This window comes from Sphaerodactylus townsendi, linkage group LG08 (assembly GCF_021028975.2).
Source record: "Sphaerodactylus townsendi isolate TG3544 linkage group LG08, MPM_Stown_v2.3, whole genome shotgun sequence".
Taxonomy (NCBI): Eukaryota; Metazoa; Chordata; class Lepidosauria; order Squamata; family Sphaerodactylidae; genus Sphaerodactylus; species Sphaerodactylus townsendi.
The window spans coordinates 95980660-96006983 of NC_059432.1; the positions used below are offsets into that span (position 1 = coordinate 95980660).

The 26324-nt window shown below is 45.2% G+C and overlaps 1 protein-coding gene across 2 annotated transcripts in view; it reads right to left on the minus strand.

The window, feature by feature from the left end:
• The window catches only part of GOLIM4 (golgi integral membrane protein 4), a 70525-nt gene that overhangs the window by 14067 nt on the left and 30134 nt on the right, over window positions 1-26324 (minus strand). The window contains exons 2-9 of one of the 2 annotated variants that reach the window (XM_048506466.1): window positions 23004-23078; window positions 21507-21556; window positions 19622-19675; window positions 16109-16259; window positions 15812-15894; window positions 13724-13807; window positions 7508-7675; window positions 1033-1368 (exon numbers count right to left, since the gene is read on the minus strand). In XM_048506466.1, coding sequence (XP_048362423.1) covers window positions 1033-1368; window positions 7508-7675; window positions 13724-13807; window positions 15812-15894; window positions 16109-16259; window positions 19622-19675; window positions 21507-21556; window positions 23004-23078 — 1001 coding nt within the window. The remainder of the gene's footprint in view (window positions 1-1032; window positions 1369-7507; window positions 7676-13723; window positions 13808-15811; window positions 15895-16108; window positions 16260-19621; window positions 19676-21506; window positions 21557-23003; window positions 23079-26324) is intronic. The other variant, XM_048506468.1, reaches the window with a different exon arrangement.

Here is a 26324-nt window from a genome sequence, read left to right on the forward strand (position 1 = left end):
GAAAGGGGGGCAGATGGGTAAAAGAACAAAATACAATCCTTATACATAATACTAAGGGATGGAATGTCCGACGACAAACCCCCAGCCAATGGGTGTGCAGGACTCATGACATTCCATCCTGTCCCCGCCCACCTTCCCCCAACTCAGAAGCCTCCCCGCCCCAAACAATATGGGCTGCTCTCCTGGAGGGAAGGAGGAGGAGGTCCCGGCCCTCCCGCCCCCACCTTCTTGAGCCCATTTTATTTTAATTTAAAATGGGCTTTAGCGCTAGTTTAAAAAATAATGAAGCTGTAATGGAAATATTATGAAAAAGTAATAGCATGTGCAGAGGGGAGCTTCCCAATGGGAATTGGGAAAAAGTAAGAACAAAGTGTAAAATGAAGAAAGGGAAGAATAAAAGGAAGAAGAGATTAAAGAAATTTAAGATGACGAGAGAGAAGAATAAGTCCTGGATGATGCGTTTTTGGCTCGGGGACTGACTGGTTGAATCGAAACAAAGGAAGTGGTATTGAAACACCTGCTGTGCTGGTAATCATGAAAAAAGAAAATAGTGATGAACAGAACCAAAATATGTTTTGGGAGGTTTGAAATGGGGGAGAAAAGAACAGGAAGTTTGCAGTAAACTATAAGCCAAGCAGTTCGGGACAATTAACCACAGGAGAATCAATTTGTAGAGAGGGGGAAGCACAGTCATGTCCACTATCTCGTCCCTGCTCTGTTCAGAAGACATCGGGGAGGAAGAGGAAAAAGCAACAAGCACGGGAAGAGGAGAAATGATCTAAAGCAACCCAGAAGCCCTGCTGTTTTTAAGCAGCCAAAGGCTATTGGATTTTCTACTGCACAGGTATGCAAATCTCAAAGATGCAAAAGAGAACTGTTCCTTGATCTAATAAAAAGCCTGCTAGTCAGTGATCTGTGCTTTATTGGTCAATATGGCATGTTAAAAAGAATCACTGCATTCCTGAGGAATATTTGAAACCACTGAGCCACGGCCTCTCCCTATACCACAGATAATAAGAGAAAACACCGTACCTCCAAGTGAGCATGTTCATGGAGCACGTTGGTTTCTTCTTCCTTCTCCTTCCATTCATGCTCCTCTGGTGTTTGGTCCAGATCCTCCGCTAAGCGTTCGGGCTGACCAGCTTGCTCCATTTCTTCCTCTTCAAGTTCCTTTTTGTGCTCCTCTTCCACCTGTTCCAGGCGCTGTTCCTCATCTTCTCCCGCTTCTTGCTTCTGCTGAATGTTTAGCTCCTGGTGAGAATGGCCCTCAATCGCTTTCCCACCACGATGAAATGGTACGGCTCTATCTTCTCGTCCTTCGACGTGGATTTCTTCTGCTTCTTCAGGATGCTCCCCATTCAGTGTTACCTGCAACCATACAAAAGAGTCACGCTGGGCTGCTTGTTCCAAGTCAATACACCAGTACAATACAGTCCTGTATCATTTTACAGATTCCCTCGTGATGGTCCCAAACAATCATCCCTAGCCTTAATTAAAAGCATGAAGAAGAAGAAGAAGGAGGAGGAGGAGGAGGAGGAGGAGGAGGAGGAGGAGGAGAAATTTAGCTTTATATCCCCCCCTTCTCTCCTGTAATGAGACTCAAAGGGTCTTACAATCTCCTTTCCCTTCCCCTGTGACTAACCCAGGGGTAGGGAACCTGCGGCTCTCCAGATGTTCAGGAACTACAATTCCCATCAGCCCCTACCAGCATGGCCAATTGGCCATGCTGACAGAGGCTGATGGGAATTGAAGTTCCTGAACATCTGGAGAGCCGCAGGTTCCCTACCCCTGGACTAACCCAAGGCCACCCAGCTGGCACGAGTTGGAGTGCACAAGCTAATCTGGTTCACCAGATAAGCTTCCACAGCTCAAGTGGCAGAGCAGGGATTCAAACCCAGTTCTCCAGATTAGAGTGCACCTGCTCTTAACCACTACACCATGCTGGCAGAGCAATGTAACAAACACACACAGGCATGGACCACCCCAGTAAGGAAACCAATGCACCCCAGCACTGAGGAATATTAAATGTGGGAGTGATTTTTAAAAGGGCGGATGATCAAGTGAGGCTATGATGTCTGGGAAAGGCAGACAGACAAGAGGAGGAGCTGATTTCCCAGAATCCTGCAGAGGAGGAGGAAGAAACTGCCCAGTCAATTCGTGGCCAGTGTGTGCTAGAGTCCCGTGCCCCACCCCTGCCCAATTTACATACAGCAAATACCCATATACCTATGAAGGCCATAGGTACATTAGATTGCCCCCAAGATGCCCAAGCACCCAAATCAAGTATGAAACTCTGAGCTAAAGGTATACCATTCACTCAATGGCTATTTCTCTGTGGCCAGAGTACCTTCAGGAATGCATAATGGTTAGGTCTTGGATCCTTAAGCCAAAAAAGTATTGAAGAAGAAGAAGGAGGAGGAGGAGGAGGAGGAGTTTGATTTATATCCCCCCTTTCTCTCCTGTAAGGAGACTCAAAGGGGCTTACAAACTCTTTTCCCTTCCCGCCTCACAACAAACACCCTGTGAGGTAGGTGGGGCTGAGAGAGCTCAGAAGAACTGTGACTAGCTCAAGGTCACCCAGCTGGCGTGTGTTCGAGTGCACAAGCTAATCTGAATTCCCCAGATAAGCCTCCACAGCTCAAGCAGCAGAGCAGGGAATCAAACCCGGTTCCTCACAGATTAGAGTGCACCTGCTCTTAACCACTATGCCACTGCTGCTTCAATCAGTAGCGTTTATTGAGAAGGCATCAAAACATCACACTGGTAAAGCCAGTTCTGACAAAGCTGGCATTCACAGGCCCTTTTATCCCCTGAAAAGAAAACCCCACTCCTGTATTCCCAGGAATTTGTGAAAAACAGCCTTTGGAGCTAAGGCACCCCAAGGTCGTCAGCAGATAGTAAGAGAAAGCCACCTGACTTCCTGCCCCACGAGATAACGAAAGCAACATTGTTCCCATGGGACAAGAGGGTCAGGGGAAGCCTAATTGTCTATGAGTGTGTAAAGCCATAAAGCAAAGATCAAGAAAAGAATGCATAGATGGCAGTGGTTACATATACCAGGCTGGCTACATATATCTAAATACAAGCAGCAATTTGTTCTTTTAAGCAGGTAAATGGTTCTGGGAATGCATCTCAATCACCTAGATAACAATCCCCTGACAATAATTTACAGAGTAGAACTTTCCCTCTTTGTTCCCATAAAACCAGTTTCTCCTCCACCCGCCCAACGTTCCAGACTCATGCCCGAAAGCAGCTTCAGAAACGCCTGAAGGTAAATTCACTCGGTTCTTCCGTCGAGTCATTTTGATGAGCCAAGAATACTCAAGGCCTGGTTCTGCCGAGTAAGAGGTGCAACGCGATTCTGATTTAGCTCAAAATAAAAGAAACAGTAACAGCTGGCAAAAATATAATCCAAGCAGGGAAAGTGAGTTTCATACTGTAGATACTATACAAATGGTTACAGACTATCATTAAATGTATTGTCGAAGGCTTTCACGGCCGGATTCAACTGGTTCTGGTGGGTTTTCCAGGTTGCGTGGCCGTGGTCTGGTGGATCTTGTTCCTAACATTTCGCCTGCATCCGTGGCTGGCATCTTTAGAGGTGTATCACAGAGGGAAGTCTGTTACACACTGTGACTTCCCTCTGTGATACACCACTGAAGATGACACAGATGCAGGCGAAATGTTAGAAACAAGATCCACCAGACTACAGCCATGCAGCCCGGAAAACCCACCAGAACCAGTATCATTAAATGGGCAAATATTCAATGTATCAATTATTGGGCCATTCAGCTTAAAGGTAAAAGGGCGTAACAATCAAGTTAAAAGGCGGAACCTACTTCAACTTTATCAAAAATAAAGCTGAAAAACTTAAAAAGCAAAAGAGTAAAAGCATTCAGCCTAAAAAGCATCATTGAAATTAAGTAATCCGTTCTCAGCAGTCTCTACTTTAATGGCAATTGTAGCATGACTTTCCAAGCAGCTGTTCTTCCTACTCTTACTTTGGTTTCTCAGCAAGGAAGTTGGGGGCTTATTACTGCTGTCCTTCTGTGCCGCCATAAGGAGGCTGGACTGATGTTCCAGCAGTCAGCGGCTTGTTAAGGAAATAATGGTTTGTTTGTTGTTGAACTCCTCTCAGTCATTCTCTCTTACTTAAGTAAATTCATCTTCCATATTCAGAGATAGCATACCTCTGAGTGCCCTGACCTGGATAGCGCAAACTAGCCTGATCTTGTTAGATCTTGAAACCTAAGCAGGGTCAGTATTTGGACGAGAAACCACCAAGGAAGTCCAGCGTCGCAATGGCAAACCACCTCATGGACCGGTCACCTCTTACCAACACCCCACTGACTCAGCCACTGAAGGAGTAAACAACAGAGCCTCTTTAAAAAATGGAGGGAAACTCTGCTGAGAGGGCTCAGAGGTAACACAGACTAGCCAAAGACACGCTGGCACATTTGGCAACGTGAAAAAAAAAACAGATTTTTAACTTTATTTTGACAAAAGTGATAGTTTATCTCAGATGGCACAGAGAGGTCTCATAAGAAGAGAAGAAGAGTTTGGATTTATATCCCCCCTTTCTCTCCTGCAGGAGACTCAAAGGGGCTTACAATCTCCTTGCCCTTCCCCCCTCACAACAAACACCTTGTGAGGTAGGTGGGGCTGAGAGAGCTCCAAGAAGCTGTGACTAGCCCAAGGTCACCCAGCTGGCGTGTGTGGGAGTGCACAGGCTAATCTGAATTCCTCAGATAAGCCTCCACAGCTCAGGCGGCAGAGCTGGGAATCAAACCTGGTTCCTCCAGATTAGATACACGAACTCTTAACCTCCTATGCCACTGCTGCTCCTGCATGCGGCTGCAGAAAGTTAGAGCTTTCACTTCACAGATTTCTCAAGCAGTTTCCCTGACACAGACTTGGTCACACGCAGGTGGCCCACTGCGGGGGCTTTTCCCTCTCACTAAAGCCTTCAGCTTCTGACCTATTAGTTCACCCACTGTCCCACATTACCAGTTGGAGCTTAGAGGACTTGAAAACCCTCTGGGGTCCCCATTAAGTCAGTGGTGACTTGGCAGCAAAAAACAAAAAACCAACTCTGATTTCTGGACGCTGGAAACAAACACCGAGGGAGTGCTGTGTTTCATGCACTCACCAACTATCTTTAAGAGTGCAATGTCAACATTAGCCCAATAAACTCAAAAATACACACGTTGCACTCTGGCTGTGTCTAATCTTATATATTAATCTTCTGTAGGTTCTACATAGAAACGTCTCGCGCGTATAGAACGGAAGGCAGAGATGGGAGCGGGCAACTCTTAACAGAGAGTCAATATACCCATTAGAAGCCTCAAAGAACTGATGGAAGTTGTTTGAACATACTGGCATACTGAGGAAGACGCATGAAAAACATTCTATACGCGCGAGACATTTCTATGTAGAACCTACAGAATTGATACATGGACTATATGGAACTGAAGTTTTGTTTCTGAATAGAGAATTGAATGGACTAAGTGATTATTTATGTTTAGTTATAAGAGTTGGAAGACTTATGCTGTATTTTTAAGAACCTTGTCAGAGAAATAAGGAAATGTCAATACAAATAGAAGTGTTGAGTTGTTCAATTATATATAAGATTAATATATAAGATTAGACACAGCCAGAGTGCAACGTGTGTTTCATGCACTGCCATAAATTTTCTGAAGGGAACCCAGGATCGCCACTTTTGGAAACAAACATGGCGGATGAGATTCATTTTGCTCTCCAGCAAAACAACTTTTATCAAGCGCTTGCCTTGATACCTAAGGGCAAGTTCACATATACAGGTTTGTGTCGGAAACCAAACAGAGAGGTCGGCATTGCCCTGTCACCTCAGCCCTGGAAAAGGTGAATGCAGTCCGCATGTTCCGCTGTGAATCTGAGTGGGAAGTCATCATCCCCAAGAGATAAGCTGTTACGTGACACACGTCCATATGCAACGTATTAAAAATGAAAGATGTATCAGCAAAGAGCTGAGGTGGCTGTGGAAATTCTTTACATTCTGAATGGAGCACAGCTTTTGTTTTGAACAGACTGCCTCCCGTCAGCCATGTTTATGGAGCCATTTGCCTTCCAACCCACCAGCCACGCTTACTGCCAAGAGCTTGTATTATAGACTCGAGAAAGCCTGCTGCTGTGCTTTATTCTTTCAGTATTTTATTACTTGTTAGGGGGACAGTCTGTTTTTTAAAAAAACAGGTTCTCCCTGTTAGGTCAAAACTGAAGGTGGCCAGGCAAACAGGACAAAGGCTGGGTTCTAAGAGACTTTCTGTTGGCTCACTGTAGCAATGCAACGTTGGGGAAGAGCAAAGATCCTACATGACAATTGTGGTCACTGCAAAATGTTTATGTCCACATGTACCAGACAAAAACATAAAACCTTGCCCTTCAGCAAGATTTCAGGTCATCCAAGCTCTTGCAAAAACGAATGTAGTGACTCTTAAAACATGTGATGCAGACCACATTTTCATGCTCTTTGCAGTAAAGCACATATTCTTACTTGACACATCAAAAGCATTTCAAGCTATCCCCTTCCCCCCCCACACACACAAAAGCCCAACTCTACTCCTTCTGATGCAGTTGTGATGGCAAAACAGAATCACTGCTAAGCCGGTTTAGCAGTGGCATAGTGGCTAAGAGCAGCGGCTAAGAGCAGGTGCACTCTGATCTGGAGGAACTGAGTTTGATTCCCAGCTCTGCCGCTTGAGTTGTGGAGGCTTATCTGGGGAATTCAGATTAGCCTCTACACTCCCACACACGCCAGCTGGGTGACCTTGGGCTAGTCACAGCTTTTCGGAGTTCTCTCAGCCCCACCCACCTCACAGGGTTTTGTTGTGAGGGGGGAAGGGCAAGGAGATTGTAAGCCCCTTTGAGTCTCCTACAGGAGAGAAAGGGGGGATATAAATCCAAACTCTTCTTCTTAACTCCAGATTAGAATCCACCTTCTCTTAACCATGACACCATGCTGGTTCTTGCTAGAGTGGGGATTCAAACTAGAGTCTCCTGTTCTAACCACTACATGGTACTGACTATGTCTGTTCTGAGGTAAATTGGGATGAAAGCAAACTGGAAGCACTGTTAAGTCTGTATCTCCTCTGAAATAAGTCGGGGCAAAGGCAATGTAGACGCACTGCCAGGTGGATACCTACTGTGTGATAAGTGGCAGCCTATTCAGGGTCCATTTGATCACGGCCATGAAATGTTTCTCCCTCACAAAGCAAGTTACAAACCTGGCAACTATGATTTGTTACCTCACCTTTCCCCTTCAAGACAGCTACACTGAAATGCAATTCTGCAAGAGTTCAGGCAGTCTTCATCATACTTCATGCCGGAGCAAAGCTTATAGCGTGAAACTTCACTCTACAGTTCCCAAAACTAATCAACTTTGCCATTAGTATATAATTCGTTACATATACGCACACAATCACAATCTAAAATGTTAATTATTATTGCTTTGCCAGTTGGCTATTTCTACCTCCTGTTGGTGTTCAGCCACGTTTGAGTCGTGTACGTTCGAATCGCTTGAGGGCGAAGGCACGGGCGTCACTTGCACAACATGCGGCGGGTGGAAACTTTCAGGTCTTTGGAAACTCGGCATCTTTTTAAGGGTGTCCTTTAGTTGTCTGTATTCCTCTACCTGGGACTGGAATTCAAACAGAGCCATTAGGAATCGCGGCCCAACCAGCTGCTTCTTATTCAAAATGGCAGTGAAACTGGCAATTTCTGGGCAACATTTTAAAGCGAAAGTGCAAACCAGACCGAAAAAGCGCATGTGCCACAGTTAGATGTCTCTATTCTCCCGGTGTGATTCAACCTAATACATTGCAGCGGACATGCAAAGTGTAGCATAAAATCCCCACAGCAGAGAAACGGGGATTAGCTTTTCATGCCACGCAGAAGAAGAACCGGCTGTCAAGAAGTGAATTATTACATTCCCTTTCAGGCTTTAAAAAATATACATAGGGAGGAGGCGCCACGGATTGCCGAGATAACAGGAGGAGAGAGTTAATCTCATGCACTTGTTCAGATGCTTGAAAGGAAACCGGCTTCCCTTTATTAACGCAACGGGTTCCTCTTTGCAGCAGGTCATGAAATACAATCCCCCCTCCGCCCCCCCAAGGTACTGTTTGTAAATATAACAGCACAAAATATGTCCTGGTTCAGCACATGACACAACATACTTTGTACAAGAGAGATAATTTTTAGAATCTGCAGATAATTTTTTAGAAATGTCTGACGTAGAGGCGCTCAGTCCAAAGGCCTCTATACATGGAAGTTGCATTCAAGGAGCTATACTCCTTCAGAAAAGGGGCACAGAGTTGCTCAAATGGTGGGTGGGGCCCCCTCCTTCTATGAATACATTAGCGCACAGGTGTCAAACTCGCGGCCCTCCAGATGTTATGGACTACAGTTCCCATCATCCCCTTAGCATATCAAGCTGTCTAACACAGTCTTAAAGTCACAGTCTCACTTTGAAGTCCAGCATGAATACGTGAAGCTCCCTTGCATCAAATCAGATCACTACTCTAACAAGATCAGTATTGTCTACTCTGACTGGCAGCTGCTGTCCGGGAACTCACCCCATCACCTGACGCATTTAACTGGAGATGCCGGGGATTGAACCAGCAACCTTCTTCACGCAAAGCAGATGCAGTGGCGTAGGAGGTTAAGAGCTCGTATATCTAATCTGGAGGAACCGGGTTTGATTCTCCGCTCTGCCGCCTGAGCTGTGGAGGCTTATCTGGGGAATTCAGATTAGCCTGTACACTCCCACACACGCCAGCTGGGTGACCTTGGGCTAGTCACAGCTTCTTGGAGCTCTCTCAGCCCCACCCACCTCACAGGGTGTTTGTTGTGAGGGGGGAAGGGCAAGGAGATTGTGAGCCCTTTTGAGTCTCCTACTGGAGAGAAAGGGGGGGATATAAATCCAAACTCTTCTTCTTCTTCTTTACCACTGAATCATGCTCTACCACTAACCGTGCAATCCAGAGCAGAGTTACTCCAGTCTAAGCCCCATTTCTATCAATTTCTATCAGGAAACAGTCCACAGGACTCATCCCAACTCTGCCTGCTGTTTTCACGTCACTCTTGCCCTCATCTCTGAGGATGTGGTGGAGGAAGAATCATTCAGTAGCTAAAGACTTGAGGGCCAAATTCATGACGGTGGTGGGATCAGATTCGCAACCTATAACCCTGGGCCAAACCTTCCCTCTCAAAACTGTTGTGAAGGCAAAATGGAGGAGGGCACAACAATGCTTGAAAGCTGGGATGTTGTGTGGTTTCCGGGTTGTACTTGAAAGCCATTTTGGGTCACCGTCGGAAAGGAACAAGGGGTATCAATCCCTAAATAATAAGTGTGAAGCACCCCTTTGCTAAAGAGAGGTGGGACATCAACAGCGCTATGGGGGAAGCAACTGTGCTGAGTCCCAGGGACTGACACCCCAAAGTTATAAGGTGGAGATGGGCAACAGTTTTGAGAGAGCTGAAGAGGGTTTGGAAGTACAGCCACCATTTTCCTACGATGTACTCATCCATCCCTTTTCCTTGCTGCCATTTCAGATGAAATGGAGTTTGCAGCTTTCTGAAATATAACAAATAACCGTGAGCCAGAGGCATACAGCCCAGGGGGACATATGGGATCAAACGTCCCCAGGCTGTGGCCATTTAGTCACATAGGGGGGCAGAAAATTGCCCCCCCCCCACACCCCTTCTCCTCCTGCCCCGGGTCCATATGCTGACTTCAAGACTTGGTGCAAAAAAAGTTGTTTAGTCATAGTGGGGGAGGGCAGCCGCCCATATGGGGCGGGTGTGCGCGCAGAACACTCAAATTTTGCACCGGGCTACATTTTCCCCAGATATGCCTCTGCCGTGAGCAGACATGAAAGCAGGAGGGGAGGGCAATCCACAGGGACTGAAATCTCTGTTGCCCCACTTATTCCAAGAAACCATTTCCTATTCCTGCCTTGGCTGCCCCACCCCTCATCACAACCTCGCTCCCTACCTTCTGCACAGCTGCTCCCCCACAGCAAACCACACAAAGACACTCCCCGCCACCGCCAGCGTTTGGGTTGCACCAGCTGAGAAAATATTATTTGGGAGGAGAGATCACAGCGCTACTTGCAAATTCACCACGTGCCTTCTGCACCGCACAGCAACGTCCCCAAACTCTGAAACGGCGGCGAGGAACACTGTCAAAGAACAACGCTGCAGGCGCTTTAAGAACATCTACTCTAAATAATAAGTGCACAGTTGGATGTTAGACACGCCAGAGTCCCCTGTGTGGATGGCAGGGCCCTGTGGCAAGTGTGCCGGCAAGTCACTCCTTAGCAAATGGTTTTCTGTAAATCTTTGAGTCATGTGGGTAAGATTAAAAAAAACGAAGGTCCCCAACCATTTGCCTGCTCTGCTGGAGAGCAAGTATGGTGCGTTGGTGGGATTAAAACCCGGGGGGCTGATTCAAATCCTTTGTCAGTCATGAAGGCTTTGGGCAAGCCGCTGTCTTTCAGCCCAACTCTCTCATAGGGTGGTCTGAATATAATAATCTCAACGCTCCTTCAAGGAAGGGAGGAGATGCAGATTCAACAAACTGTTTCAACATTGGTGGCCTTTGGGTTGCGTCCCCACAGAAACGTTTACCTGCCGTACAGGGATTTCCACTCTTAATGCAAAAACATTTCCTGGAACAACTGGGTGTCCACACCGGGGGGAGGGGGAGTTGCCCTTGCTTTTCCTGGTCTTTTCCTGGTCTTCCCCTCATCTATGGCATACCTTTACAAAACGTCGCCCAGGGCTTGCCCTTCTGCTGAACTCCCCTTACCCCTGCCGTGCTGCCCCCCAAATTAAACTTACTTTCCTTCGTTTGAGAGGCGCTGAGATCAGCAACACACTGAGGGAGGAGGAAGGCCCCGGAGGGTACACTCCTTCCCTGGCTTTGTCCACACACCCCAGTTTGTTGATGGTTTCAGCCAGTGGTGCGATCCAAAAATTTTAGTAACAGGTTCCCATGGTGATGGGATTCAAACTGTGGCATAGCGCCAATGGGGCTGGGCGGGGCATGACGGGGGCGTGGCCGGGCATCCCTGGGCGGGGCTGTGGCAAGGACACAGCTGCTGCGCCGGTCCTTGGGCGGGAAACGAATGCACGCAGGCGCAGGCTGCCACGCACGCCAGTGCACATGCTGCTAGACTGCTTCAAGTTCTGCGCGCTACTGCTGAGAGGAGGGGCGTAACTAAGGCAAAAATCACGTGGCAAAATCACCAATTAGTAACCCCCTCTCGGCAAACACAAATAATTAGTAACCTACTCTCGGGGACCTGTGAGAACCTGCTGGATCCCACCTCTGGTTTCAGCACTGCTCGGACAAAGGTAAGTAAGTTAATTTTTTAACGGGGGGTGTTCATGGGGAAAGTTCGGGGCTGGGCATGGGGGGATAGGGAGTGGGCAGGGGCGGGTGGCCAAAATGTGCCCCCCACGTGACCCAGGAGAATGGTGCCTGTGTCGTCTGCCCCCTCTTGCCCTCCTAGACATGCCACTGCGCCTCACATCCGCCATTTCCCTGTACCACTGGAGGATTTTTTTTTGCTGGCTTTAAAATAAGATGAAGCCTTGCTGCATTATGCGCTATAGTCAGTGGTGGGATCCAAAAATTTTAGTAACAGGTTCCCATGCTGGTGGGATTCAAACTGTGGCGTAGCGCCAATGGGGATGGGTGGGGCACGATGGGGGCGTGGCCGGGCATTCTGGGGGCAGGGCATTCCTGGGTGGGGCTGTGGCAAGGGCACAGCCACTGTGCCGGTCCTTGGGCAGGAAACGAATGCACGCAGGCGCAGGCTGCCACGCACGCCGTGCACCTCCTGCTAGACTGCTTCAAGTTCTGCGCACTACTGCTGAGAGGACGGGCGTAAATAAGGCAAAAATCACATGGCAAAATCACCAATTAGTAACCCCCTCTCGGCACACACAAATAATTAGTAACCTACTCTCGGGGACCTGTGAGAACCTGCTGGATCCCACCTCTGGCTATAGTCATATAGCAAGTTTTGGGGATGATGACAATAAAATGATACCAATGTTGCAAAAGTGTCCAGTCTGTAGTGAGATCTTTTGGGAAAGATTATATCAAAATGGAAGTTTTTCTGCACATATCATTTCATAAATTACGAGCCTGTACACTGTTATTTTTTCCCGCATGGCGTAGTGGTTAAGAGCAGAAGACTCTAACCTGGAGAACTAGGTTTGATTTCCTGCTCCATCACATGAGTGGTGGACTCTAATCTGGAAAACTGGGATCAGTTCCCCACTCTTCCACATGAAGTCCGCTGGGTGACCTTGGCCTAGTCACAGTTCTCTCAGAACTCTTTCAGCCCCACCTACTTCACAAGATGCCTGTTGGGGTGGGGGAACCTATAAGCTGATTTTTGAGGCTCCTTATGGTACTGAAAGGTGGAGTATAAAAACCAGCTCTTCTTCTTCTTCTTACCCACATGTGTTTTGGTCCCTGTAGAAGTCACGTAGATTTTTCAACTATTTTTTTCACCGGGCTTCCTCTGAGTCCTATAGAAGAGCTCATAAAAAACCCAGAGAGAGAGCAAAGAGACGACTACAGAGCGAAAAACACACACAGAGAAAAAGGGGGGGGGGGCAGCACAGTATGGGCCTTCCAGCAACAAAATAACATGTGCAGGAAAAAAAACCTGGTTTGGGAAAGAATGGAGCAAATAAGGAGAAAACTCCGAATAAAGACACAACGAGGACGATATTACGTGGATGCTCAAAAAATCTCTACCCCAATTTGGTCGCTAAACCCAAGCAAAAGCTCCATGCGAAATTAATCTTCGATATTTACGTGTTTCACTTTGAGACCTGAGCGCCCACTCGTCAGAAAATGTCCCTCCTGGATTTCCCTTGAGCAGTGGGGGGGGATCCAAAAATTTTAGTAACAGGCTCCCATGGTGGTGGGATTCAAACTGTGGCATAGCGCCAATGGGGCTGGGCAGGGCACGACGGGGGCGTGGCTGGGCATTCCGGGGGCGGGGCATTCCTGGGCGGGGCTGTGGCAAGGACGCAGCCACTGCGCCGGTCCTTGGGTGGGAAACGAATGCACGCAGGCGCAGGCTGCCACGCACGCCGGTGCACCTCCCAAGCACTGCTTCAAGCTCACAAGGCTTACTGCTGAGAGGAGGGGCGTAACTAAGGCAAAAATCACGTGGCAAAATCACCAATTAGTAACCCCCTCTCGGCACACACAAATAATTAGTAACCTACTCTTGGGAACCTGTGAGAACCTGCTGGATCCCACCTCTGCCCTTGAGCCATGAAAGATCCGAGAACCAGAGTTACAGCAGCTGAGAAGCAGAAAGCCCACTGAAGATTCAGCATGTAGCCTCCAAGGCAGGTACAAAGATGCCCCTTTAATCTATACATGCATTCACTGCAGCCCGTAATGGAGCCGTCAAGAAATAAGAAGTATTCACAGTACTATAATTTTGGCTTAGCAGAAATTCTTCGAGGCATGCACTTAATTCCCCGAGAGCGCGTGCTGGCTGTTAATGGGAGATCCCCACACGAAGAGGGTTTTGCATGCGTAAGAGTCTCTGTCAGTAGGAATAAGAGAGGAAGGGAATTTTAGGAAGAAGAAGAAGTGCCATTCTTCAAAAGTAGATCAAAGGCAAAAACCACTCTCCTGGCTGACCTGCGCAGCTTCTAGCGCACTCTTGTGGTCTTCCAATGTCACTACAAGCTGGTCATGCTGGGAGAGTAAATTCTTATGCTGCAGCTACACAAGAGAAAAACAATGTCAAATCTGATTCCCGGTGTGTTTCCTCAGACACCAAAACAAACGCTGATAGGTCCTTAAAACCAAAAAAGAAATTCTTACACTCGTCAGGCTGCTAAAAACAACTTACCTTTTCATCATTTAATTGAATCAAATGAAATATATTTATTGACATATTGATCATTTCTATCTAGGACCTTTCAATGTTGGCATTCCACAGGATGGATAAGACAGTGTGATGGATCCAGCAATCTCCTGGGACTCCTCCAATTCCCCCTTCTATCAGCAATCCTTACTGACTTGGGAAAGTGGATTCCCCAGGTCACATGACCTATACAGAATAATAGCCATACAGCTTGGAGGACTGAAGTTAGCAGGGAGATGCCAGACGAAATCCTCCTTTCCTTCACTTCCATTAATTCTGTCCTGCTGACCCATTTCTTTTCCAGAAGGCTGGGGAATGAATTCAGTATCATCAGTTCTGTGCTGGTCTCTTAAGTATGATCTCCTGCTTTCATAGGTTCCATACTACGGAGTTTTATCCACATTTATTATTAAGCTTTTATTGGTGATTGTTAGTTTTTAAATCTGGCTAGTTAAACTTCTGGGGATTTCACCAAGGGAAATTTTATACAGGCCTGAGATGTGAGGGGAGAGGGCAAACAATGTGTTTGTTATTATGACACTTTGACTTCTGCAGACTACCCCTGGTAACACAATAGAAGAATGGGCATAAGTGTAATACATATTGTAAAACAGCAACAATTTTTTTAAAAAGTCTCAAAGCCTGAACAAAGCACACATTCTGTGCTGAGCAGAAAGGAAATCCTATAAAGTTCAGAAACTCCATAAGGACACAAGACAGTAAATAAATCCTTGGACTGAGAATTTTCAGTCCTACATGCTATAGTATTGTCAAACTGCATTGGCCCACTCAGATGCAGTGGACTATCAGGATTCCCTCATCCCTGCCAGCATGATGCTGGCAGGGGATGATGGGAACTGTAGTCCATAACATCTGGAGGGCCACGAGTTTGACACCTGTGGTCTACGCCATCTGCCTTCCCCTCCTCTTTCACAGCTTTAATAGAGGCTTAAATTGTCACCTTTCCATGATCCAAATGAGCCCCCTCCTGCCCTAGGAATCATATTTCACCCAGGAACTCCTAATACACATCAGCTTGATAGTCCCTGGGAAGGATTCAGGAACAACTTGCCATGAAGTTTGGATCCTCAATCCCCATCTTATTTCCCAGAGCCAGGGGGGTGTAGAGGTTAAGAGCAGGTGGGTTCTAATCTGGAGAACTGGGTTTGGTTCCCCATTCCTCCACCTGAGTGGCAGAGACTCCACCTGAGTGGTTCCCCACTCCTCCACCTGAGAAACCAGATGTGTTTCTGCATTCCTACATTCCTGCTGGGGGACCTTGGGCTAGTCACAGTTCTTTGGAACTCTCTCAGCCCCACCTGCCTCACAGGCTGTCTGTTGTGGGGAGGGGAAGGGAAAGGAGCTTGAAAGACCACCTCGAGTCTCCTTATAGGACAGAAAGGAGCAGCAGTGGCGTAGGAGTCTCCTTATAGGACAGAAAGGAGTGGTGTAGGAGGTTAAGAGCTCATGTATCTAATCTTGAGGAACCGGGTTTGATTCCCAGCTCTGCCACCTGAGCTATGGAGGCTTATCTGGGGAATTCAGATTAGCCTGTACACTCCAACACATGCCAGCTGGGTGATCTTGGGCTAGTCACAGCTTCTCGGAGCTCTCTCAGCCCCACCTACCTCACAGGGAGTTTGTTGTGAGGGGGGAAGGGCAAGGAGATTGTAAGCCCCTTTGAGTCTCCTGCAGGAGAGAAAGGGGGGATATAAATCCAAACTCTTCTTCTTCTTCTCCTTCAAAGGTGGGGTATAAATCTGGAACTCTCTTCTTCAGTTATGGGTTTTTTTCAAATTCCCTTTTGCAATTGAGGAGGAATTTCCGCCATCCCCCATTTCGGAAGACCAGATTCTTACCTTCACGTCTTGAAGCTGTGTGTGAATATCTTGGTGAGCTTTTCTCAGCTGCCTGTTCTCCTCTCGCAGATTATACAGAGATTCTATTAAAAATTCAATACAAATACAGAAATTGATCCCACGGCCCAAAAGGGGGAAAAAATGAGATTTATGCCCTGCAGGAAATCCTAATTATGCATGTTGTTAAATATTTACCCTCCGGCAGGACTGGAAACTCATTTCATGCGATACAGGTGGCAAGGTCTAGGAACCGGGCCTCCCACCTACCAAACTTAATTAAGTATCCCCGCTCAATACCCTTCAGCTTGGAGAGTTCCTGCTCTTTCTCCTGCTGCATCTCCATGTATCTCTGCTTGTGCTCATTAACTGCTCTGCCGAAGTCCTGCGCCTGGTTGCGGTGTTCCTCCTCTAGGTCTGTGTGCACCTTCTTGAGTTCTTCGTGTTGGCTCTGACAAAGAATGACAAAAAAATAAATTGGGATGCGCACTCACCGAGAAATTATTCACCTAAATTGCCTGCTAACTATATGTATTTGGGTTTTAACCCGTGCGCTTGATGCGGAGCATTTTCTGACCTGGATTTTGCTTGAGGATAAGGAGCCGAATATTTCGCATGCTGTGGCAAAAATGTGTTCTTCTGTGTGCAAAAAAAGTACTCTCACGTTAGATAAGCGTGCAAGTTCCTCACTTTGAAAAGAGGTACCGTATATACTCATGTATAAGTCGAATTTTTCAGCACATTTTTAATGCTGAAAAAGCTCCCCTCGACTTATATGCGGGTCAATAAAAATTTTTGTGTGTATTTACTTTTGCCTTACGACCAGCAGGGGCTTAGGCAGTTTTGATGCTGGGGCGGCACCAAAAATTTCAGGAAATGTACCCTTTAGAAGACACTCCCTGATGATACCAGCCAAGTTTGGGTAAGAAGTTTTGGTTTCAGAGTCCAAGGTTCATATTATGGACCCCCAAATTAGCGGTGCCCCCATTTCCCCATTTGTTTTCCAACGCCGGGCTGGCTTATTAAGTAGATGGGGCTACTCCTTTGAGGAGTCCATAACTTTGGACTCACCTTTCTGACCAAATTCACCAGACCTGGCTGGTCTCATCAGAGAGCGCCCCTTATGATACCACCAGCCAGGTTTGAGTGAAGTTTTGGGTTAGGGATCCAAATTAATGGGATCCAAAGTTATTGGACCCCAAAGGGGATGTCTCTATCCCCATTGCTTTACAATGGAGGAAGCCTAATAGTAGATTTTTCCATTTCTGATAATATCCCTCTTAAAATCTAAAGTTGGGCTTACATTTTGGACATACAGGTGATGATGAGTGAATCCAGCTTTTGGAGGATTTTTTAACTCTTGTGTTTTAAGCTTGGTTTGCTGGATTTGAGCTAAAGAGTTTTTGCAATACTTTTAAAGTTATTAATGATACCATATTGTTCTTGTTGAGCCCTCTTTCCACCTCTTACAGAGCCAGTTTACTGTTTTTCTTTGAAATAAATATTCAAAAACATTTAACCTAGTGATGCCTCAATTGATGTAATTTTATTGGCATCTATTTTTTATTTTGAAATTTACCAGCAGCTGCTACATTTCCACCCACTCCTAGACTTATACTGGCACGAGGTCAATAGAAGTTTTCCCAGTTTTTTGTGGTAAAATTAGGTGCCTCGACTTATATGCGGGTCGACTTATACGCGAGTATATACAGTAATACTTATTTGCATTTGTATCCCTTAAAGAGGACTTGACCTGGGCGCATTGTGACTGTCAGCAAGGTGAGTCCAAGAAGGCCCAGCACAAAGGTACACATGTACTATTTGAGACTTTTAAGGAAACAACAACTGAATGGAAAACTCCTGGTGTCCTTTTACCACTGTGCTATGGAGAGTGCCCACCTTAACCTACTGCATCTGTGTATGGTTCTCTCCAGTTGCTGACAGTGAAAGCAGATAGCTGAAGCTCCAAAGAGGTGATCACTACTGCACAGAGGGATTAATCAGGCCGCCCTCTCCTCAACTTGGAAGCATTCTGAAATTCTATAATCTCGAAGAAGCCTAAAGAAAGCCCAAAAAATTCTGAGGGACTCATCCAGCACAATCTCTTTTTGAACTGTTACCATCCGGCAGACAATACAGGTGTATCAAAACTAGGACAAAGAGGCTTAGAGACAGCTTCTACTCTAGAGATGTGGCGATGCTGAACTCCGTGGCTTCGTGTTGATGTGTTTGGGGCTGTGTAGGGATGGGTGGAGGAAGGGGAAAGTGAGGATGGGGTATGAGTCTGAAATTGTGTGCATCGAGGAATGCTGCTGTAAATTTCGTTGTGCGTGCACAATGACAATAAAATGCTTATGCTTATGCTTACTGCTGCTGTTTCTGGAACTCCTTTGTTTTTATTGTTAGCTTGTTTGACCTTTTTATATATCGTTTCTAGGTATTGCTTTCATATTGCTGGCCTATGACCATAATTAAAGTTAAATGTATTTATTCTAGAGCAAACCTGCTGTCATGATCAGCCCATTGTTTCCTGCCATGACTCCTGTCTCCTGCCCAGGATGTGGGAACCTTTCTCTTCTCATTCCCCCTCCCAGCTGTGCTTATGTTTTTCCACTTTGCTTCTCAGACCATGCCTTATCAGCTCGTTAGACACCTACCATTGTGTTCTATCAGTAGTGTGGAATGTAGACTGTTTAGGCCCCGGAGGGAGGGGGAAGGTTTCTTCTTCTCTGGACCATGGGACTGGCGGGGTGCCATTGTGGTGCAGTGGTTAAGAGCAGGTGGATTCTAATCTGGAGAACTGGGTTTGATTCCCCACCCCTCCACCTGAGAGGCAGAGGCTTATCTGGCGAACCAGATGTATTCCCAAGCACTCCCACATTTCCTGCCAGTGACCATGGAGGCTGAGTCACACAGTTCAGGCTTGGAACTCCTCTCAGCCCCATCACTGCACTCCCACAAGGTGTCTTATTTGTTGTAGGGGAGAGGGAGGGGAAAGTGAGCTTGTAAGAAGCCACCTTGAGTCTCCTTTACATGAGAGAAAGGTGGGGTATAAATCCAAACTTCTCCTCTTCTTCCTCTTCTAAAATGGGACATATCTCTCCGCATTCAGGTAACACACAAGCCCTGCTCTGTGCATCTCACAGATAAAACAGGTGGCAATCAGATACAGGGCTTTTCAGTAGCGACACCTTGTTCAGGGAATGCCCGTCCCCTCGAGACTCACCTGGAGCCTATATGGCTTTCTTTCAGGTGCCAGGTGAAAATGTTTCTGTTCACCCAGGCTTTTAATTAATGGGCTGATCTTTTAACACCATCTTATAATGTGCTTTCAGTTTGCAAACTATTATTTTAAGCTGCTTAATTATGTTTTTGTGCTCTGGCTGGGGTTTTTTGTTGTTGTTAAGTTCTGGGTTTTAATTCCTAAGATTTAATAATGGATTATGTTTTTATTGCATTTATTTTGTAAGTGCTGCCTTGGGAGAGCCGACATATAAACAAACAAGGCAAGGAAGAGGAATATTTGGACGAGAAAGGCCAGGGAGGGAGACATTAATGAGATCATACCCTCCTTTCAAACTCTTAAACTAGGCTCCAGTCACCAATTTCATTGTGTAGTCATTTGCATAGATAAGATAACTGTAAAACATTTTGCAGAACCAGGCTTTCTTCCTCAAAGTCAAAAAGTTATTTTAACTGCAGGTTTTCAACAAACGCCAAATAAGAATTCAAACTAAATGTTACCCCTTCTTTTTATATATTTTTTTAAAAAAAACTTATTCAGATTAGATTTTACTGAAAAGTCACATTTACCTTCAACATCTGGTGTTGCACATTCAGGGCACTGTATCTGTTATTGGAATCTTGCTGCAAAACAAGAAAGAGGGCGATATATAGTTAGCTGACAGTATTAGCAGCTTCCTGAACTGCAGAGATGCAAGACTGCCTCCATTTTGTTCACGATCCTTCCATCTCAGCACTACAATTAGCTTTCTTCTACCTCAGCAAGTGCCCTGGACATCACAGAAACTAAAGGCAACGATCTAACGCAGAGGCCCGGGGCCACACCTAATTCCCTCACACTAACAAGCGCCAAGCAGTCTCTTGGAGAAATGTTACTTCATCCAGTGTCTGGCATCCAAATCCTTGGCAATTAATCAGTATGCCTTCAGCCGCTGTCACAAGTAGTTGCTGTTTCCATTACCTAACACAAAATCCACACTTATATTTGGGTCAGTCTCAGTTTTGTTCCAATGTAGATTACACTGAACATTCACTGAATAAAAGTAACTATGTCCCTCAAAGACATACAAAACAGCTTACCTGCCTGTTGACTTGAAGAAATGAAAATTTGTCAAGACTTCCTGGTCCTTGGCTCTATTATCGACCAAAAGGGAGATGCAGACAAGAAATCAGAAGGAGATTGAGACTGGGAAGGGCAGCCATGAAGGGGCTAAAAAGGGTCCTGAAGTGTAAAGATATGTCACTACTGGCCAAGGTGAAGATAAGAACATAAGAACTAGCCTGCTAGATCAGACCAGAGTCCATCTAGTCCAGCACTCTGCTCCTCGCAGTGGCCCACCAGGTTAGCAGCCTTTTTTGGGAGCTCCAGGTGCAGGGGATGTGAAAGCAATGTGGCCAGCCTTCAATTTACTTGCTGCTCCTGAGCACCTGGTCTGCTAAGATAATTCATACCATAATATTCCTCATTAATATGGACGGGTGTGAAAGTTGGACAGTGAAGACAGCTGAGAGAAAGAAAGATTCCTTTAAAATGTAGGGTTGGAGGAGAGTTTTACAGATACCATAGATTTCAAAAAAGACAAATTAGTGGGTTCTAGATCAAATGAAGTCTGAACTCTCCCTGGAAGCAAAAATAACGAAACTGAGCCTATCATACTTTGGTCACATAGTGACAAAACTCACTGGGAAAGACAATAATGCTAGGAAAAGCCGAAAGCTGCAGGAAAATAGAAAGACCCAACATGATATGGATTGACTCAATAAAGAAAGCCAGTTTGCAAGAGCTGAGCAAGGTTGTTAGCATTAGGACACTTTGGAAGTCATTAATTCACAGGGTCACCATAAGTTGGAAGCAACTTGACGGCATCACAATCAACACACACTAACATTGTTTTGTTCCCCACCTTTGGATGAGTTACCCCACAGTACCAATCTGCACATTATGAAATGCCCACCAAACTCTTAGAAGAAGCTGTCTAAGAACATACTCCCGTTTTGCCGGGAACACTCTTTTCTCCTCTACCTTACCTGGAATTACTCCACAACCCCAGATCCAACTCTCTCATCCACTCAGTATACACATCTGACCCTCCCTTTTTGCTCCTCTTCACATTCCAGGCGAGGAGGTAAAAACATTTTCTCATCATCACCTCCGTTTGTCCTATAATGAGACAAAACCTTTCTTCAAAGTGTTTTTTTACCTGGCTTCTGTGCACCTGCAGAGCTTCCATCTGGCACACAATGACCCTGTTTCTTTCCCCCTTTTAGATTACTTGATGCCCTGATGTCCAGACCTGTGCCTCGGTTTTGGATCCTATTCTGCTTCAGGATTGACAGCTATAATCTTATTTTTTGCCTGAGTGGAACAACTTGCTTAGGATTCCATTGCTTGAAGTAACTTTTCAAACGTAAATCTTCATAAACAGATTCTTATTGACTGTGTTTGCTCACTTACCCTTCCTTTGTTTAGTGTTTCTTGTGCTTCTAATTTATACACAAGGAAGTCTGAAAAATAAAGAGGGTGGGAGAGTAGAGGGTTGTTTGTTTGTTTGTTTGTTTTAAAAAGAGGAATATTTACATCCAGACAGAGGCAGCTAGTTTGTGGAAAACCATTAAAAACAATATTTGAGTTGTAATCATTTTGCAGTCATTAGGTATTCTGCCTCATACGCTTATGCACAAAACTGTTAATTTCTTTACAATTACTTACGATAAATTTGGGAACTGGCAGCAGAGGCGGTGGACCAACTTTACCTTGTGTCTGAGATGATGTGAGGAATTTTGAAAGTTTTGTGATGGTCCATTCACACACACACACGCTTCACGTCACTGTTTAGAAGTCATGCACCGGTACATTTTGAGCTAGGCACCAGCATTTGTTTACTTAGAAGTTTACAGTGTGATGTCACTGGACCAACAAAAGCATATTGGTTTACATGGGCCAGGGGTCTGCTTGGGCCAAATGCAGCTTCATCTGTTTTTAGCACTGTGCAGAAAGTACTTCCCCGTCCCCAATCGACTGAGAAAAGGGCTTATAAGAGTAGATCAAAAAATATGATTTTTTTCGAGTAAGAAGTTAAAACGCATCTTCAGTTTAGCAGTGATGGTGAACCTTTTAAAGACCGAGTGCCCAAATTGCAACCCAAACCCACTTATTTTCAAGAAAGTGCCAACACGGCAATTAAGCCTGAATACTGAGGTTTTAGTTTAGAAAAGGGCTCCGAGGCAAGGCTACTCAGGAGTAAGCTTGGTGGTAGTCGTTGGCTTTGCTTTGAAGCAACTGTGCAAATCTTCCAATGGGTGAATCATGAACCTAGGAGGGTTTACTCAGAAATAAGCCCCATTGCCAGCAACCAAGCTTACTCCCAGGTAAAGGATCACACTTTAGTTCTTCACATGAAAATCAGTGGGGTTTAACAGCACTTTACAGGGTTAACTACACTGCTCCCCCAAAACTAGGTCTTAGTTTTAATGCTAATAATAGAGCCCAGCGGCCCAGGCCAGCCTAGATGTGGGGGGGGGGGGCGACTCTGTTTGTGCGTGCCTACAGAGAGGCCTCTGAATGCCACCTCTGGCACCCGTGGCATAGGTTTGCCACCACTGGTTTAGCACATGCTGTTGTGGATGATATGAGGTTTACTGTTAGCCACTAGATGGCACCACAAAACCAATAAGTCGCAGAGGATAATTTCTCTACTTGGGAAATGTTTGAAGCAGAGATAACTTTTTGTTTCAGAAAGCTGAATGGTTTTCAATTAAAAATGAAGCTGTCACTAGCTGTCTGCAAAAACTGTGGAAAATCATTGTCTAATCAAGGTGCTCACTAAATTCCAGAAAGCCCTGAATTCTACAAAGTGCTTATAGAAGGAAAACATGTGTGCAAAGTATCTACTACACCCAGATTAAACCAAGAAAAAAGCTTTGAAATGTCAACTGAAACTGAAGACATTACCTTCTTTTGCTTTCTTGTGTTCAAGCCTCTCCTTTTGCAAAGATTTCTCTAGTCTTGATCGATGCTCATATACAACTGAAAAGTCAGAAAACAGAGACCATCATTTAATTAATCACTATAACTAATTCTCAACATGGCCCCATCTGTGGATACATACATCCAGAGAATGGAGCAATGGACAGACAAAACAGATATTTTGACAAACCTGAGAGAAGTCCCAGGTTTGCAAAATATTCTGAAATCTTAAAAGGAAAAAATGACGGGTTAAACCACACCCCAAACAATAGAAGCAACACCTGTAGCTTTTATTATTATTATTATTATTATTATTATTATTATTATTATTATTATTATTATTATTATTATTTATTTATTTATTTATTTATTTATATACCGCTCGACTCGGTTATACTCCGGGCGTGAACAATATCTAATTCACTACAACATCAACAGGAGCCCGGGTCGCATACAATATATAAACATCACATATAGGCTCCATCCCATAAAATAGCTTAAAACTCATAAAACAGCAAAAAACCATAATACATAATAAAAGGCGTCCGACCCCAATTTAAAACCTACCCCCATGGGGGGGGATGGCAGGACCCCTCAATATGAGGGGACCCTGATGTAACTGCCCTAGGGGCAGGGCAGTAAGGGGGCACCATGTCAGCAGCTGGACACTCCAAAGGCCCGGTGGAACAACACAGTTCCACAACACAGTTCTTTAAAAAAAGAAGACTGCTCACAGGGACTGTTGTTTGTTTGGAGCGGAAGGACAGCCTATGAATGAAATAAAATAAAACAAAGATAATTATGTGGAATCTTCCCCCTTCAGTATCCCTTCTCAAAGCATTCCAAGATTTTGGTTAAACCTTGGCTCCCTCTCCCAAGTGTACCTTTTCTCATACACTTTCCTGGCTATACTTCCATTATCATTTGTAATTTTTCTCCCAAACAATAATAAAGTGGAAGATGAATGAAGCTAATTTGCAGATTATCCACTGAAGGCAGCTGATAAAGTCTTCCACAGATTGTCCCCAAAGGTCAAGTGACAGGTCAGATCTGAAGGCATTTTCGACTCTTGTGGTCTTTGTCAAACATGGTGGATGAATACAGAAGCTAATGAGGTAAGAAGGCAATCATCACCACCATGGTTGATACTGAGTCGGAATGTTATTTATCCAAATTTTAGGGTTTCATGGGTAGAATCCAGTTCTAAGGGACAGTATGTTTCTCTATTTTTCAGATCCCACAATACCAAATGTTGTTTACGTAGTCTGACAAATGTGAATCACAGTTTTCATGTGGTGTTTTGTTTCAGCTTTGATTTGTGTCAGTTTTCATTGATGATAACCTAAGAGCAGCCATGCTAGATCACAGCAATGGTCCATCTAATCTAGCATTCCTTTTTCCTACAAGCAGAGTCACTGAAACCAAAGCCCACACCTGCTAAAGCCCCACTTCCTCATGCTGTTCTTCAGAGAGCCATTGTTTCTGAACACAGAGGTTCCATTTAGGCACTGTAACCGAAAGCCACTGATGATGCGATCATCCATGAACCTCTCTAACCTTTAAAGTCAGCTATCTTAGCAACCATAATTATATCATGTGGCAGCAAACTTGTAAAGAAGTCCTTCCTTTTGTCTGTCTTTAACCTACAACCCCTCAATTTCACTGGGAGTCCCAGAAGTCCAGTAATATGGGTGAGGGAGAAAATGTTCTGTCTCTTTTCTGCACACCACTCATAATTTAATAAAAATCTCCATCATGTCCCATCCCCTATGGGCTCCAAAGAGGATGCTTCCATCCACCCACCATTGTTTCAACTGGAGAAAAATTGGACTCCTTGGCCCAATCTTTGCCAAACTGGAAAGGGGGGGGGGGTGCTTGTAAGGGAAATCACCAGCAGCTATGCTGAAAATGTGGTGCCCCCACCTTAAAAAATGCACACACACACATTTGAGCCTTGGAAAGATTCCCGATAAACCAGTTTTGAGACCGAGTGCCCAAACTGCAACCCCAAACCCGCTTATTTATCACAAAGTGCCAACATGGCAATTAAGCCTGAATACTGAGGTTTTAGTTTAGAAAAAACGGTTGGCTCCGAGGTGGGCTTTACTCGGGAGTAAGCTTGGTTCTAGTTGGTGGCTTTGATTTGAAGCAACCATGCAACTCTTCCAATGGGTGAATCATGACCCTAGGAGGGTTTACTCAGAAGCAAGCCCCATTGCCAGCAACCGAGCTTACTCCCAGGTAAAAGATCGCACTTTAGTTCTTCGCATGAAAATCAGTGGGTTTTAACATCGCTTAACAGGGTTACCTCCAATGCTTCCCCAAAACTGGGTCTTAGGTTTAATGCTAATAATCGAGCCCAGCGGCCCAGGCCAGCCTAGATGTGTGTGTGTGGGGGGGGGGGGGGGGACTTTGTTTGCACGTGCCCACAGAGAGGGCTCTGAGTGCCACCTTTGCCACCCGTTCAAGGACATTTCGAGAGGCATAAGAACAAACCAATTGCAGAGTGTTGTCCTCACTGATTGTAACCATTATTGTATTTGAAAAACCCTGACCTGCCTTTAACAGCCGTGAAGTTTAACGAGGCCAGTTGGTTAATTATCTAGAATCTGGCTAGCTGTTATATATTTACCTTAAGATTACTTTGCCGTGCCATTCTAGCTCTTGTTTATATATATTTCTCCAATGGGAGAATGAAAACAATTTTCCAAAACGTTTGGTCACTGTTTGTAAAAATATAAATTTATTTGGGTTACTTAAAAGTAAGAAGCTACTCCAGTGGGAGAACTATTTTTTGAAGTTTTCATTGTTAGCCTGTGGGTACAAATTTTCTTCCTTTTCACCTTTGGCACCCATGCCATAGGTTTGCCAACACTGCCATAGACTATAACAGAGCAGAAGGGAGGCGGAATTTAGTCTTTAAAGCACCACGGAGTTCACAATGAACACGCTAAAAAGCTCTTTTTTAATGGAGTTTCTTTCCTTTCTACTTCTATAGCAGTCGATGAGCTTGATATTTCTATCTTTAATAACAGTCTCAACTAACTTATCTGAAACAGATTAACGGGCCTGTGATTTTCCTGAATCCCTCCAGACCTCATTTGGCCTGACAAGAGCCCAGGTGATATCACCTTTGTGTCTGAAGGAAGCAGTCATTTGGGAAAAGTCACTTTTCATCAAAGAAGGTTGCTTGGCTTGGAACATCCAAATACCTTGAGACTGACCCAAACATTCATGGCAGCGGATAAGCCATTGCTTGTCTTCATCCTCCCAGTAGCCATTTTGCAGGAATACCAACTACTTGCT